We start from the raw sequence: 16,948 nt of genomic DNA, 5'->3' as shown, positions 1-16,948 counted from the left end.
TTTTTAGATTACATTTCTCTGTCATTTAATGTATTGTCTATCTCTTAGCTTTTTGTCATCTTCAAGTTTGATAAATAAATATATCTTCATCTAGATTTTGGTAAAAACTGTGATTGGAGCATGACTAAAAACAAAGTCTTTCTGGCATATCACTATAGACATCTCTCCAGGTTAACACTGATCTCTCAATGAGATCTCTTTATGGCTAGTTGTTCAGTTACTTCTAAATCTACCAATCTTTGTCATCCTTTTTACCTTCCAAAAAATGATATCATTTTACCAGATGCATGGCTAAAATCCATTTACGGTCTCTGTCGTTGCCCTGAACTGCCAGTCTAGTTATTATATTGAGATCAGTCTGACTTTATCATTCTTAATAAACTGCTTAATAATACTGCTTCCTTGATTCGTAAATAGACATTTTCTGAGCAATTCCCAATCTTGGTCTGAGAGTCTGCACCAAACTCCTCCACCTATAGTTTAAAGCTGGAGTCCACCTGTTTTCCCTTGCAAAAACTGGGTCTTTTATCTGTTTTCCTGCCCTAGAATAGTCTTCCTTTTTCTGTGTTTGCTCATTTACCCATAATGACTCAGAGACCACAACTGGGAATTATTTCTATAATCTATGATGTAGTTTGTTTGGGACCGCAATCTCCCATAGGTAGTGGAGAACTCTTTTATTATCTCGCTATTTCTTTTCAGTTTCGGTTGCCACACACTTAAGGTGTTCTCTTTTTCAGTCAAAGCCAAGAAGAAAGAAAATAGGAACTTGAGTCGTTCCCTGTGTTCTCTGCTATCTGTCATCATTGACCCATCCACCCAGAGTAGCATGTACAGTGTTCCCAGTGTGTGCCTGCTGGTTGGAACCTACATGGAAGGGAGGGAGATGGTTGGTTGCATGTTGGGAGCTCGCAACCTCAATTAGAGTCAGAACAGCTTGGCAGTCAGCAGTCGTCTTTACTCAGAGAAAATAATGAAGAATGAGAGGTTTGGGCACCTCAGGTGCCCACCCGTCTGAGCCCGCAGCCAAGTAGATGACTGTAGCTGTGTTCACAGTCCAAGATCTGGTTCAAGGCCTAAAGGCATGGTGTGATTTCAGATTAGGCTGAGAGGATATCAGACTTTGATAGCAGCTTGGTGGTGGTAAATGAAGTAGCAGTTACATTATATTTTAGTAGTGAGAAGTGACACCCCCTGTGTCCAGTTTGTTTAGATATTGTTCCATATGGTGTTTCTCTGTTCATTGCTTATATTTATGTACTCAGTTCTGTTTTTAAAAACTTATTTATTTTAATAACAAATTTCCCCTAAAGTTTAAATTTTCGAGTCATATGATCCATATTGTCTCCTTTCCTTCTTCCCTTCCCCTTCCCAGAGCTATTTGTTCCATTTTTTTTTTAATAAAAAGTTCTGTTTTTAAATGAGGTCTCATTGCTAAATTTCTTATTATGTTTAAGGCCTACCTGTTGGCATTTTACTTTTTGAGGTAACAAGTTTCTCAACCAAATTAAACTTACTCTGCAGTGACCCTAACAATCACTTCTTTTTTTCCTAACCCTTACCTTCTATCTCAGAATCAATACTGGTTCCAAGGCAGAAGAGTATAAAGGCTAGGCAATGGGGGTTAAGTGACTTGCCCAGGGTCACCCAGCTAGGAAGTGTCTGAGGCCAGATTTGAACCTAAGACCTCCCCTCTCTAGGCCTGACTCTCAATCGACCGAGCCACCCAGCTGCCCCAATTGCTTCTTTATTAAGGAAAACTAGAATTATGTATTGTTATGCCATAAAGTATGCTAGCCGTGATTTCCCACAAAGTCTTCATTGTAAAATGACTAACACAAAGAAAACAATTGGTCTAATCCAGCATAATGTCTTGTAATCTTAACTGGTTTTAAATGAAACCTTTCTGACTTATGAGAAGTCTATAGTAAGGTATCATATGAAATATGCCCTTTGTAGGAAAGAATGATTATTAAATCTTCCTAAGATGAAGTTATTGAAATAAAGCATATAAGTACATTTTAAATTTAGGACAAGTCAGCTTAATTTGTTAATGTTGGGAGTTTTTTGTTACTTATTGCTTGGTACAGTACAAAGAGCCCTGGTTCTGGAGACAGAGACCTGGGCTTAAATTCTGCCTCTGACTAATACCTGTATTACTGTAGGCAATTCCCTTAACCAATCTAAGCCTCAGTTTCCTCACTTGTAAGATGATGGAATTGAACTGAATGGTCTCTGAGGGTCCCAGCAGCTCTAGATCAAGGATCCTATAAATATAAACTGGAATTTTAGTGCTCAGACATCTTTCTGTTTTGTCCATTTTAAGTTAATAAATGCTTTTTTCATTCCAGATAACAAATGTTCACAGTAGTCGGGCTCTTGATGTTCAGTTCTTGGATACTGGCACAGTTACATCCATAAAAGTTTCAGAACTCAGAGAAATTCCACCTCGGTTTCTACAGGAATTGATTGCGATTCCACCCCAGGTAACAGACGTTGGAAAATTAGCACAAACTACTTAGAGTTGTAGCCATAATACAATCACGACTAGATACTCTTTAAGAAAGCAGTCTCAGATTAATCTAAATCCTATTTTTAAAATTGAAACTTGTCTAATTTTAGTTCTTTGTTCCTTTTCAAAAGATTAATTAAAATTTGCCAATTTAGACATATTAAAAGATTAGTATGAGTTCTTTTTATTAATAATCTGAATGTATCTTTAATAAATGTAATATTGTCATGTCCAAGTTCAGATAATTACAAATCAACCTGTTATATAGTAAGAGTTGAGCTTTAATGAGCAAACAAGAATGATTGGTAATTAGAATTTCATTAAAAAATAAACTACTGGCATTAATATATGACAGTAATATTGTTTGTAAATACGTATTGCTAGAATGCTTAAAAACAAAGCATTAAGTCATTATTCTCTATTATTTCTCTTTCCTAATTATTGTTTATTTGTTTCAACCTTGCCCCAACTCTTCACGACCCCATTTGGGGTTTTCTTAGCAAAGAGCCTGGAGAGATCTGCCATTTTACATTCTCCAACTCATTTTTCCGATGAAGAAACTGAGGCAAGCAGGATTAAGTGACTTGCCCAGGGTCACACAGCTAGTTTAATTTGAGTTTCCTAACTAGAGGCCTGATGCTCTATCTACTGCACCTTTCCACCTGCTGCTCCACACAATAACAATAATAATAATAGCACATTACTGAAGTACAAATGAAAGTGTTGTATTGAGTCTCTCCATATTGCTGCTAAAATGAGAGCTTAGACTAACCTGGAGGTTTGAGAACATGTTGATAGGTGAGGGGAGCCTAGGAGGAACCTAGCGCCCTTTTTGGTGCTCAGGAAAAGCACCATAGTGTGGGGAGGGAGCATGGGAGGAGAAAGTTCAAAAAGGGAATCCAGCACAGAAATGGGGCTACCTACAAGAGGAGAACTCTGGAAACAAGATTTATCTCCTTCATCATTTTGCCTAGGGGAAAGTGATATACTCCTTGTTTGATCACAGCTGCTCAGATAGGAACGAGATATAAGAAGACATCAGGTAAAACCCAAAGGTGGTCAAGAGAGATTATTTTTCCAGTTGTTAGATTTCAGCATTTCACATGGGAGCCACTAGATGGCGCAGTGGATGGAGCACCAGGCCTGGAATCAAGAAGACAAATCTTCCTGAGTTCAAATGTGACCTCTGACACTTACTGGCTGTTGACCCTCAGCAAATCGCTTAACTTTGTTGGCCCCACTTTTCTCATCTGTAAAATGCGCTGGAGAAGGAATGACAAACCACTCCAGTATTTTTGCCCACAAAAAACCAAATGGGGTCACAAAGAGACACAACTGAACAATAACTCAAAACCAAAATGTATTTATTAAGAGTGGGGGTATGTGTGTGCACACGTGCATTAATGGGCAGATTTGTGTTGTGTAGTGAGCACCGTAACTTCATTTATATCCATCGGACCGACACAACTAAGTCACAAATAAGAGATGGGAAAGGCCAAAGGTGGTAATGAGGGATTTTTTAAATTTAATTTTTAATTGTTATCTGTTAGATTTTCGTATTTCATAATATCATAGAATTAGAGCTGAAAGGAACCTTAGAGGCCTCCCTGCCTCCCCTGGTTTGTAGATGATGAAACGGGGGGTTTAGAATGCTGAAGTGACTTGCACCAGCATAGCAAACAGCTGGCATCTGAAGCCAGGCTGTCAGATCCCAATGCCATTCCGTCTCAGGATAGAGATAACTAAGAGTCCATCTTTTTCTTTCACAAATTAAGTGCTAAAGTAATTTTTGTGATTGTGCTCAGTTTTGTCTTTCAAAATAAGGAATGTTTTTTTTCATAAGTAGTACTTGATTGCTGTGTCCCTTGGTCACCTCTGAATTATTCTAGCTAACATGTATTTTCAAATGGTTTGAGCTAAAAATATTCATATATTTTTGTTACATTTTGTTTTCAGGCCATTAAGTGTTGTTTAGCTGATCTTCCACTTTCGATTGGCATGTGGACACCAGATGCTGTGCTTTGGTTAAGAGATACAGTTTTGAACTGCTCTGATTGCAGCATTAAGGTTAGCATTTTTCTGAACAGCTTATAGATTGCTTAAAGTTCTAACAGGTAAAGCCATAAATGTAACTGGAGGATTTTATTTTATATTGAAGTGAAACTTTCTTTGGGTTAGTCATGAGCTCCATTTTGCTTTTACATACAGTCTAACTTGTCATTAAATGGTTTTTTGCTTGAGAAATTGTCCTAAATTTTTGTGATATTTGTAAAACACTTGCCCTAGCTTTCTTCCTTATTATTGAGAACACTAAAGTTTTGTGAGTAGAGTTTTATTTTGTTTTCTCTCTGATGTGCTACAGTTATGGCCAGTAGATGCCCTTTTACTGCCATTTTCATTGGCAATAAAGAATTAAGTACCTTACAACATGAAACATTTCTCTTTTGGAAATTATGATTATATATAGCATTTTGCTAAATGCTCGGGCTTCTATTTTCTATTATAACTTGCTTATGTAGAGCTTTATGGCTTACAATGCAGTTTCCTTAAGGCACTGCTGTGGGATACAGGCAGTGTTTAGCTTCCTCCCTTAGTGCTTAAGAAGGCCCCATGTGGCTGACAGGGGAATAAAGGATGGGTGGTTTTGCAAGGGCTGGGGGAACTTGCCCAGAGACAGTCAGATGGCTGGAGGGTGCCTGGAATGGAATTTAAGGTCCAACTAGCTTTAAATCCAGACCTCTAACCATTGCCCCAGGCTGCCTCTCATTAGCCATAAACAATTTGAATAATTTGGCTAACTTGTATCAAATACATGGATACAATTAATGTATGCTTCTAAAATGCAACATAACTGCCCTAATTTGGGTTATAAACAAAAAATACTGGTTGAAAGATTGGTTTTCCTTTTCTTGAATTTGAATTTTTAAATTGATCTCCTTGAATTTGTTTTTGAACATCTCCAAAAGAAATCTACTATTTTTGTGTCTTAATGTCTATCCTTTTTTTAAGGATGTCAAATGAAGATGCAGTTTCTCTTCAGAATCCCTCTTCCCCCTTACTAAAATACATGCTATATGGATTTTTTTCCCTTTCTGAATTCCTATAAAGCTTAGAATTTGAGTCTCTTGTACTTATATATTGGATAAATATTGCTGTTCATCACCAGTGCCTTCCCTTGTCAGATTACCTTCACCTTAGCTTAGGTTTACATAGTTATTTACATGTTGTGTCCTTAATCATGATGTATTCTTCTGGAGGACAGACTACTTTTTGTCTTTGTTTGAAACCTTAGCACTTAGCGCAGGGTCTGGCACATCCTAAGTGATGCATAAATGCTTGTTGCCTGACACCCATTATGTACAAGATATGAGCTTAGGGGTTGAGGGAGAATTAAAAAGATTCCAAAGATACTAATGACATCTAACAATATATAGTATAGCTTTACTATCTTTAGTATGTTATGTAAAGTAAAGAAAAATGGATTCAAATTTAGAATGCTATATGTGCATTTTTAAATACTTAAGAACAAAACTGATTATTCTGTCCTGTTATGCTGAAGGACCACCATTCTTCTATAGACACCCAGGCTCTCAATCTTAATAGCATCCTCAATTCTTCTTTCTTATTCAACCCATATTTTCTATTCTCTTTTTAACTCTCCCCTTCTGTCTTAGGATTGATACCAAGTACCAGTTTCAAGGCAGAAAAGTGATATAGGGTTAAATGACTTAACCAATGAGGAAGTATCTGAGGCCAAATTTGAACTCCCATCTCCAGGCCTAGCCCTCTATCCCCTGAGCCACCTACCTGCCCCTTCAGCCCACATTTCCAGTCCAAACCTTGTAATTCCTTTCTCTTCAATATCTTTCCCATATGACTTTCTTCACAAACACAGAGCCACTACCCATTTTCAAGCCCTCATCACGACTATTGCCATAGTGTTCTACTTGAACTTCCTTAAGTCCCTTCCCAATTCATCCTTCACAAGCCAAAAGTAATTTTCTGAAAGCATGTTTCCTCTCCATTCTCCTGAATACACGCCAGTGACTCTCTTTTGCTTCCAAGATCACCTATAAGTTACACTGTTTGGTATTTAAAGCTACTCATTACCTGATCTTTTCTTGTTTTTCCAGAATTTTTTGCACTTTCACATACTCTGTGGTCCAACTTATTATTCCTCGTGCAAATGTCTTACCCAGTCCCATCTCTGTACCTTTTCAGTATCCATCCTTCATACTGGAGTGTTCTCCCTTCTAATCTTCAGTGAGAGACTAAAAAAACTCCTAGCTTCCCTTAAGACTCAGCCCAAGCACCATGACCTGCAAAAGTGACCGAGCATGACCCCAAGGAAGAGAGATGAGAACGTGTCTCTCTGTCCCTTCTTTGTACTGATGGGAGAGATTGAGAATCTAATTTGGAATATACTATCAGAGTCAAATGACATGTTGGTTTCTTAGACACTTGAAAACTTTGAGTCCAGAAGAAATATATTTGAAACCTAAGCATATTTTACAATGTAATAAAAATATAAAATAAATAAATAAGAGTGCTTATGAGAAATCAGGAAGAAAAGATCATTCCCATCTGGGAAAATAGTCAGCTCCATGAGAAGATGGCACTTGAGCTGTTTGGAGTTCCAGTTTAGGCCAGTTATAGATTTGGGAGTTATATGCAATAAACTTGATAATTAAAATAGTGGGGAAAGCTCAAATCATTAAGGGGAGCAGAGAGAGAGAGAAAGAGAGGCCCAAGCCTTGAAGGGATGCCCATATATGGTACAGGTAGGGGAGAATGAAGAGGAAGATCTACTAAAAAGGTAAAATAGTGAGCACAAATGTTATTAAAAAAATTAAAAAGAGAAATTAATCATGATAGACATTTATGTGACATCTACAAAATATTTAACACTCACTGCCTCCTAACATCCTCTCAACAACCCCATGAGATAAAATGCTGCAGGCCTTATTATCCTATTTGTGGCCATGCAGGAACCGAGTCTCAGAGTAGGACGGGCTGGTTAGATAGAACCCTTGTGCACGTTAAATGACTTGATTCGTCAGCTAGTGTCAGATGTAGGATTCAAACTCAGCTCTTTGCAGACCACCAGAAATTGCATTCCACTCTGTTGACTTTCTAGAAGGGAGCGATAAGCAATAAACAGAGGGCTCTTTTACCAGAAAAGAGTAGACTAGCAAAATCTCCAGTAGGGACTTAGCTTTGCAGCTGCTATCTCTATTGGTATTTTATTGATTCCTCTATTTGTCATCCCATTTGAATGGTTGCTAAGCATAATGGGAAGCCTCTAGGTTTATCCCCTGAAACAACCATAGTAGCTGGTGTCAAATAAGATGACAACTGACATAGGTAAACATGTTTAAAGTCTCAAACCGTGCTCCAAGAGCCTGAAAGTTCTACTTAGATGTGAGTTTCTCCTAATGGTGTAGTGCATAGGAAGGCCCAGGGTCAAGTCCTTCTTGTGTCCACATCGGCTCTGTAGGCCTCACCATGTCTCTTGCCTTCTCTTGGCAGAAAGGTGCCCTCCCGAGTTGGTAGAGGGTGTTTTCTCATCGGGGAATTCTTATACCAGACACTGCCCCATCCTGCTCTAGTGACCATAGTGATATGCTGGACTTGAATTGTGGAATTCTGAGGAAGTTGAGTCCCATGGAAGTATTCAGTGAAATGCTCAAGGGAACTTGGGTGTGGCAGGGGGAAACTGTGACGTTTGCACCTAGGTTATCGGACTCCAAATCCACTGCTTTGTTTTTTTCACTGTGTCACACTGTGTGCTTTTCCAGTTCTGCCTCTGACAATTATTGGCTGTGTATTGCTCTAAATCGGTGAGTCTAGGGAAGGCTGGGTGGCTTAGTAGATTGTGAGCCAGGCCTAGAGAGGGGAAGTCCTGGGCTAAAATCTGGCCCCAGACACTTCATGCTGTGTGACCCTGGGCAAGTCACTGAATCCCCATTGCCTAGTCCTTACTGCTCTTCTGTCTTAGAGCCAATGCGCAGTATTCATTCTAAGATGGAAGGTAAGGGTTTAATAAATAGTAATAAGGGTTTAATCAATAAATATGTGAGCCTATGACCATATAGAAATTTGTAATTTGTAAGGCGTTCCCTGTACTGCAAAAATCACATTTCCTAGATATTCTCCATATGCTACTAAATATATTTCAGAAACTCTAGCATTTTTAGCTTCCTTTTACTATTCTGGCAGAAATCAGAGATGTGCTCAGTCCTCTGTTAGGAGTTCCAGAGCCTTATTTTAATTTGCATAGGGAATCACTTTTGCCTCCCAGATAGGGCAGGAGTGAAGAGGAACCTGGGCTGCTGCTTAATAATTTGGACCAAAAACAAAAGTCTTTAGTTTATTTCTTATCTAATCCAGCAAGCATTTCCCAAAATAATTTGGCCATAGAACACTTTGAGCAAAACAAAACAAAACCCTATTTTCATGCCTTATATAACTTAATATTCAAAGGGGGAATAATTTTTAAAAACAACATTAAAAATAAAATAAAGGGGAAATGTTGTCAACACTGAAATTTTCTCATAGAACCATCATTCATGTTTTCCCAGAGACTATAACCTTCATAAAAAGAACTAAGCAAAATATAATTCATAGCATGGTGCTCTCCTTGAGTTTTTAGGAGTGGTAAGTCAATTAGTCCCCTAAAGTTATTCATGCTGGTTTTACTTTTGTGTAAAGGCACAATGGAAAATATATCATCTTAAATTCACAATAATTCATAATGATGAACATATTTTCATAATATGTTCATATTATGAAATACATAATTCACAATGAAATACCAATTCATCTTTTTCACAGTGGTGAGTCTATAAATAACTTTTATCTTTTTAGGACAGATGTAGATTTTGTTTTATTAAATCATTTTATTTCTTTTCCAAAAGGTTATGAAATTGGATGAACCCAAAGGGATCGCACATATTTATCTATTTACTCCTAAAAATTTCCCAGATCCTCATCGCAGCATTAATCGTCAGATTACAAATGCGGATTTATGGAAGCATCAGAAGGATGTGTTTTTGAGTGTCACACCCAGTGAAAGTAATCCTAACAACAAAAGTGACAGTGTCACTGTACCTAGAACCACTCTTGAAAGTATCAAGAAAAACTTCACCGATACCATCCCAAAGTCTGTACTAGAACATGCCACCAAACTTTCTATGATGGAGCTTCCCCCTCCAATTCCTTTGTCGAAGCCAGGGGAACATATGGATGTCTATGTGCCAGTGGCCTGCCATCCTGGTCATTTTGTTATCCAGCCTTGGCAAGAGTTACATAAACTGGAAGTTCTGATGGAGGAAATGATTTTGTATTATAGTGTGTCTGAAGAGCGACCTGTAACAGTGGAGAAAGACAAAGTGTATGCTGCAAAAGTGGAAAATAAGTAGGTATCTGAGGAGTCCTTATATAGATGTAAGTTCTGTCCTCAAGAGAAGTTGGTGACAAAGTTTCTCTGCCCCAGTGGAGTGACTGGGACTCACCAAAAAAAAAACGACTTTAAACAGAAAAGGGGGGGAACTAATTAGAGAATTTGCTAACCTTTAAAATTGTGTAATTCACATCCCGATATAGGAACCATCATTCTGTTAACACTCGTTTATGCCAAAGATTAGACTGCGAAATACTTAGAGTTCTCACTTTATAATAAGAACATAGAATTAGATTTTTTAATGAGATTTATCTCAAGAATTGAAAAAATTGTTTACACCTCTGATTTGTCATTTTATAGCTATAGATGTACTCTACCCATATATAAGTCTTTCTACAAATACTCCATAAAGGAAGCACTGAAAAAACTCAAAGACTCAGATACTTGTAATATTTTGTGAATGCCATTGTCATACTCAGACTGGCCATCTTTTATCCCTTTTTCTCATTACTTGACTGGCCTAATTTTTTACAATTTTTTTTTTTTACAATTAAAATGAGTTCTTTATATGATGTCTTTGTGGCACTTCCTGAACACAAACCATAATTCCCAACATTCTATGTCTACCAAGACGTACCACCTGTCTTTTCATCACTTTTGGCTCACCTGGAGATTATTGGTGTTAAAAAAAAAATGTTCAGTCTCTCTCGTGTTCAGTTTGAGTTCCTTGACAGTCTGTTGCGGCTGTTGTGGGCCCTATGTCTTATTCTGGGCAGTTTTTCATCCACTTTGTCCAAGTGTTGATGACTTGGCCAGTCTCTTTGGAATAACTATAGATTTCATTCTGGAAACTTTGTACTGTTTCAGGAATTGATATATAAATGCAGTGTCCCTTATAGATGGAAACATTTGAAAAACTGCTCATCAATAGGGAAACCATCTTCTACTTGGAATCTGTGGAGCACTTTCAGTGACTCTAGTGAATACATATCTTTAGTTTTACTCTTGTTGTTCACCGCTGAATAAATTGAGCTCTGTTTTCTTCTGTCATTCTATCTTATATGATTTTTAACATGTGTGGGAAGAAACTTATTTGAAGTGAGCTTTTAGAGGCTCCATTTTTGTTCTCATCTCTTTTTTAATCAAGAAGCACATGGATTGGAGTAATATGTAAAAAGACTAGAAAGAAAGGAAAGAGGAAGGTTATAAAGGGCTTTAAAATGTGAAACAGAAGAGTTTGTATTTGATCTTGGAAGTAATAAGGAACTACTAGAGTTTTTGAGCAGAGGGGATGACATGGCCAGATGTGTGATTTAGGAAAAATCACTGTGGCAAGTGAAGGTGTGGAAGCCAATTAGAAGTCTGTTACATTAGTCCAAGCAAAGAAGGCCATATTTATGCAACTTTTCCTTCATATATCTTCAAATCAAGATTAAGATTTAATTTTTAAGTTTAAGTATATGACCTAATAAGAGTAACAGGTACTGAACTGAAACTGAGATATATACAAATACAGGACTATGTAAATGCCAGATATTTATGGCATACTTCAAGCTCATGTGCTGGTATTCTTTACGCTTGATTCAGAAGTAGGAAGTAGGAAGCTTTTAGAAGCTATAATCTTATCAAGGCAAGAGCTCTTACTTAAACAATTATCTTTGAGAAATGAAAATAAATATAGTGTGTATATATTTTCTGATTGATCTCCCCTGCTGCCTTGATATTAAATATTTTAAATTATATACTTAATAGATAGCAACAAAAGCACAGTGAATCTTAGATACAAATGTCTGTTGCTGTTGAATTATTTCAGTTGTATCTGACTATTTGTGACCCCATTTGGAATTTCCTTGGCAAAGATACTGGAGTGGTTTGCCATGTCCTTCTCCAGATCATTTTACAGATGAGGAAACTGAAATCAACAGGGTGAAGCAATTTTCCCAGGGTAACATAACTAATAGTCAATATATGAAGGTAGATTTGAATTGATGAAGTGAATTCGTAACTCCAGGCCTGGGGCTGTATCCACTGGACCACCTAGCTGCTTCCACCCATGTAGTCTGATCCCCTTCATTAAGAGTAAAGGAAACCTAACATACCCCCTCCTCCAGAAGTTAAGTGACTTGCCCAAGGTCATATGAGTTGAAATAGCATTTGAACCTGAGGCCTCTCACTTCAAATCCTATCTTCTTCTCAACGTCTTACTACCGAACTTAGAGTCTAACACGAAAAAGCCAAACAAATCAAAAAAAGAAAACATTTTTGTTCTCTGTTTCCTTTCAGGGCTACTCCAAATTCTGCTTGTTTGACCAGATGTTCTTTCTTCCTTCCTTTCTTCATTCTTTCTTGGTCATAGAGTATATATAGTTCTGGCCCTATCATTTGGTACTGTTATATTCATATTTCTTTGTACAAATTTATGTTTATTGGTTTTTTATAACCCAATAATTTTTATTATATTGCTATACCACTTATTAAGCTATTCTTTAATTGTTGATTGTATAAATGTCTATAATATACATCCATCCATATATCTGTGTGTGTATATATTAGAGAGCAAGAGGTTGTTTATAGTTTTTTTTTCTGCTATTACAAATTTAGCAGCTGTGAATATATCTATGCGTATAGGTCTTTTTTCTTTTTTATGAGTCTTAGTAGTGGAAATGTTTTTTTTTTAACTCTGAGTACTTACTACCATATTACTCCCAACATGTTTAAAATTCTAAAGCCCCACAACCATGTATTGTAATCCCACCTTCCATTATCATTGGATTTTGCCATTTTTTAAAATACATTTTTGCCATTCTGCTGAGTATATGTGATATCTTAAGGTTGTCTTGCTTTTCAGTTATCCTTTGCTACCTTTAAGTAAAGGAACTCATCTCTCCTTGCTTTTTGAAGATTATTGTTTGTTCTGTTCTGCCATTCATATGCCCAGAAATAGTCATCTGAATTAAATTGTCCTTTTCAACGGGGGAATTGGGACTAGATCGGTTATTTCATTGACATAGGGAACTCTCAGAGCAGTTGCATTGCAGATGGGTACCTTTTCTGCAATTTGTCATCTTTCTGAGAGCATTAAGAGTTAAGATCATATACACAGTACATGTCAAGAGATGGAAGTTAATAGAAGATCCTCCTGGCTCCAAGGTCACAGCTCTCTATTTGCAGCTCCCTCTCTTGTTGCTACATTTAAGATTTGTCTGAAAAAAGTTGCATTTTTTTTCTCACTAGTTAAAGGTTACCTCACTTACTTTAAAGCTGCCTTATAAATCAAGCTACTTTTCCGTAATGGGCCTTAGTTACTATCGCATCAGCCCAGCAAAGGGCTAGACTCAGTGGCCTCCAAACTCTCCCCCAACTCCAAATTTTGGTACCAGGACTAGAGCTCTAGAATTAGTGAATGTAACTGGGGTCCAGACTCTGTCTCAAACACTGGCTTTATAGCCTTGGGCTAGGCACTTAGTTTTCCTCCTCTGTTGTAAATAAAGGGATTGGACCAAGTTGCCTCCCACATCCTTTCTAGCACTATATAGTTCTATAATCTTTTCCTCTCATTTTTGCATGTAATTAGCCCAGGAAAAATCTGTTCTAAGCAGCAAGGCTTGCAGGTCAAGAAAAACTGGCAATGATTTTTTTCCTTATTCTTCAAGCTCTGATCTGTTATCACTTTAATGACATTCTTAATTATGTTGCCTTATGCAGAACAGCTTTGAGTGTTCCACTTTGAATTTATTATAGACTTGGAAGGAAAAGCAAACAATAAATAATAGATTTATAGTTCCGCGTACACTTCTCTTTCACTGTTCTACGTGTATGGAAATGCTCGTATTTGGTGTTGAGTTTGAAATGTTTTAATTATCTCTCAGTCTTAATGCGGAGCTCATTCTGATCTTGAGTTAGACTATGTTACTGACAGCCTGTGAAATGGTCATGTCCTTTGATCTTAGCTTGCAAAAGCAACCACTACATTAACTTTATATTTTTCATCATAAAATGTTTTTTAGCTATAAAGCAGATGTTATCTTCATTTTTTTCACTAATCCATTCATTACTTTTAGGTGGCACAGAGTACTTTTAAAAGGAATTCTGACCAATGGACTGGTATCTGTTTATGAGTTGGACTATGGCAAACATGAATTAGTGAGCGTAAGGAAAGTACAGCCTCTAGTGGACGTGTTCCGGAAGCTGCCCTTTCAGGCCATCACAGCTCAGCTTGCAGGTAAATTGTACAACTGGAACTAGCGCAGTGATGTGCTCTTGTCTCCGTGTCTCTAGTCTCCTGGCTGTATACAGACCTCGAGGAGGTCAAAGGCAAAGTTCCCACATACCCCAAGAGATCCGTGGTGCTCTTTGTGGTGGCAAAGAATTGGGAACAAAGATACCTATCCACTGGAGAACAGCTAGCTAAACAAATGTGGTGCCTAGAAGTAAAATACTACATTATTGTGCTCTAAGAAATGGCAACTATTAAGAATTCAGCCCAATGTGGGAAAGCTTCTGAATGGATGGAAAGTGAAGTAAAGAGAATCAGGAAAAAATAGACACAGTGACAAACAATGGAAAGAATAAAATAAGCCAATCTGAGCTTTAACCTGTGACTAGAATGACCAGGTATGTCCCCAGTGAAGAGTAAAGTCACTGGAGGACTATATATGTGGACTATTACCATTAGAGGCAGAAGGCAGTAGGCTTGGCTTTGCTACACTGATTTTTTTCTTTTTGTTAATCTTCAATGCAAGGGATGGCTCACTGGGCAGGGAAGGAATATTTCCAGAAAATAATTAATAAAAAATGTATATTAATATTAGGATATAGTATAAAATATTATACAGCATAATCGTTTTAAAATAGAAACCGTACACATAAATCCTACCACTTTTATTAAACCTGATCCAACATCATACATTATAGATTTAACATCACACTAGATGTCCACGTTTATGAAATGAATTTTGTTACGTTTCAGTTCCATTTTAAAAGTTGTAACTCATAAAATAGCACTTGCATTCTGAGCTCCAGAGATCTTGGCTCAGAATTGAAGAAATGAAAAAGGAATTTTAGAAGTTATCTAGTTCCTTCTGTTCATTTTAGATATAAGAATAGAATGGCAGACAGACAGACACACGAGCTTTGGTGTGGTGGAAAGAGCACTGAGTTTGTATTAGGAACGGGCTTGAACTCCCCCTGGCTCTGCTACCCACTACCTGAGTGAACTTCAGTCACCTCAGTTTCCTCATTTGTAGAGTTGAACTGGATAATTTTTAGGCCTTTACCTAAATTCGCATTAGCTCGCATGGAAACTTTAACTCAGGTAGCCCAACTCACAATCTCATGCTACCTGGTAGAATGAATTGTATTAAAAATTATGAAAAATCTAGGATTAGAAAAAATGTGCTGTTGTCATACATGGAGCCAAAGTCCCATAACTGGAAGGCGCTTAAAAGAGCGTGTCTCTAGTCTAACCCTCTCATTTTGTAGATAAAGTGGCTGAGGCCTAAAGAGGGTGCCTTTCCCAAGATAAGCCTTGACACATGCACGAGACACGGGCACTTATTCACATTGACTCTTCCTAGAAACATTCCTTAGGAGGCCTGACTGAATCTTAGTTATTCATGAGGTAAATGAGCCTGTTCTTTCTCTTTGGACATTTTCAATTCCAGCTGAGGAAAGAGATGTGGTCATTGTCCATTCCCTATTTTATTCCATGCCATCACACTCCAAGGGATCTTCTAGAATATAAACTCACTGAGAGCTCAGACTCTCCTTTGTTCCAGTGTTTGGCACTTAGTAGATAATTAATGTTATTGAATGCATTAAGCTGAATATTTTGTCCATTCAGATGTCATGTAGGGTTATAAAAGTGACTCAGTCCAGACTGGAAAAGAAGCTATAGCAAGAGCTTTTTTTTTTTTTAATTTTTAAAATTTTTTTTTTTAAACCCTTACCTTCTGTCTTGGAGTCAATACTGTGTATTGGCTCCAAGGCAGAAGAGCGGTAAGGGCTAGGCAATGGGGGTCAAGTGACTTGCCCAGGGTCACACAGCTGGGAAGTGTCTGAGGCCAGATTTGAACCTAGGACCTCCCGTCTCTAGCAAGAGCTTTTTAAAAAATTTCCTGCTGCTTTTTTTTTACTTTCAAGAATTCTAACTTGGACTCTTCAGACTAATTTGAATAAAATAAAAATATTTGAGTGCAGAAGTATATTCTTACAGCATATTCTTTGTATTTTTGTACTAGGAGTGAGATGCAGTCAGTGGTCAGAAGAAGCTTCAATAGTGTTTCGAAATCATGTAGAGAAGAAACCTTTGGTGGCGTTGGTACAGGCAGTTGTTGAAAGTACCAATCCTTGGGATCGAAAAATAGTGGCATACTTGGTGGACACATCACTACCAGATACTGATATATGGATTCATGACTTTATGTCTGAATATCTCGTGGAGCTTTCAAAAATTAATTAATCACTGTTGCTGAAACCTTGACAACTAATTTATATTCTTTAGCAATAATAATAATAATAAAACAACATGAAGCAGGCTTTAAACACTGAAAGTTCAACTATTCTGCATGGCTCTTGAGTATCTGCAAGGGATTGAAAAAATATGATGCTTATGGTCTATGAAATATATTTAATAGAAGTTTTGTTTAACCAAGTTGACTTTTCAAAGGACTTGCACTAATTGTTTATTACTATAGTTTTAGAGTGTTGGGGTGGAAAAATAAAGTGTTGTTTATCAACATCAAAGTTGACTACCTTGAGTTTATTCTAGGTTTTATGATCTTAAAATATTTGTCTCTCCTTTCTCATATCTGTGGGTCCCACCCACATTATTATCCTGTACACACCGTACACATGTTCCTTCTGCCAGGGCTATGTATTAAGTTACCTAAGCTTTGCCAGTCTTATTATATCACTAAGATTCCTTTTTTCCTTCCCTGAAATATCTCTAAAAGTGATAACCAATTTCAGTGGCGTGTAATTCTTTGTTTCTGAAGGCAAAATTAAGTACTATTGACCTTTCAGTTTAAGAATTA

The 16,948-nt window shown here is 37.3% G+C and overlaps 1 protein-coding gene across 9 annotated transcripts in view; it reads left to right on the top strand.

The window, feature by feature from the left end:
• TDRD7 (tudor domain containing 7) overlaps positions 1-16,658 on the top strand; it is a 123,264-nt gene extending 106,606 nt beyond the window's left edge. For all 9 annotated transcript variants that reach the window (XM_056806687.1, XM_056806686.1, XM_056806684.1 and 6 more), the window contains 5 exons: positions 2,352-2,486; positions 4,469-4,579; positions 9,430-9,929; positions 13,976-14,136; positions 16,154-16,658. In XM_056806687.1, coding sequence (XP_056662665.1) covers positions 2,352-2,486; positions 4,469-4,579; positions 9,430-9,929; positions 13,976-14,136; positions 16,154-16,374 — 1,128 coding nt within the window. In that variant the 3' untranslated portion in view covers positions 16,375-16,658. The remainder of the gene's footprint in view (positions 1-2,351; positions 2,487-4,468; positions 4,580-9,429; positions 9,930-13,975; positions 14,137-16,153) is intronic.
• The last annotated feature ends 290 nt before the right edge of the window (positions 16,659-16,948 follow it).

This window comes from Monodelphis domestica, chromosome 7 (genome assembly GCF_027887165.1).
Source record: "Monodelphis domestica isolate mMonDom1 chromosome 7, mMonDom1.pri, whole genome shotgun sequence".
NCBI lineage: Eukaryota > Metazoa > Chordata > Mammalia > Didelphimorphia > Didelphidae > Monodelphis > Monodelphis domestica.
This window is presented reverse-complemented; position numbering and strand designations above follow the sequence as displayed.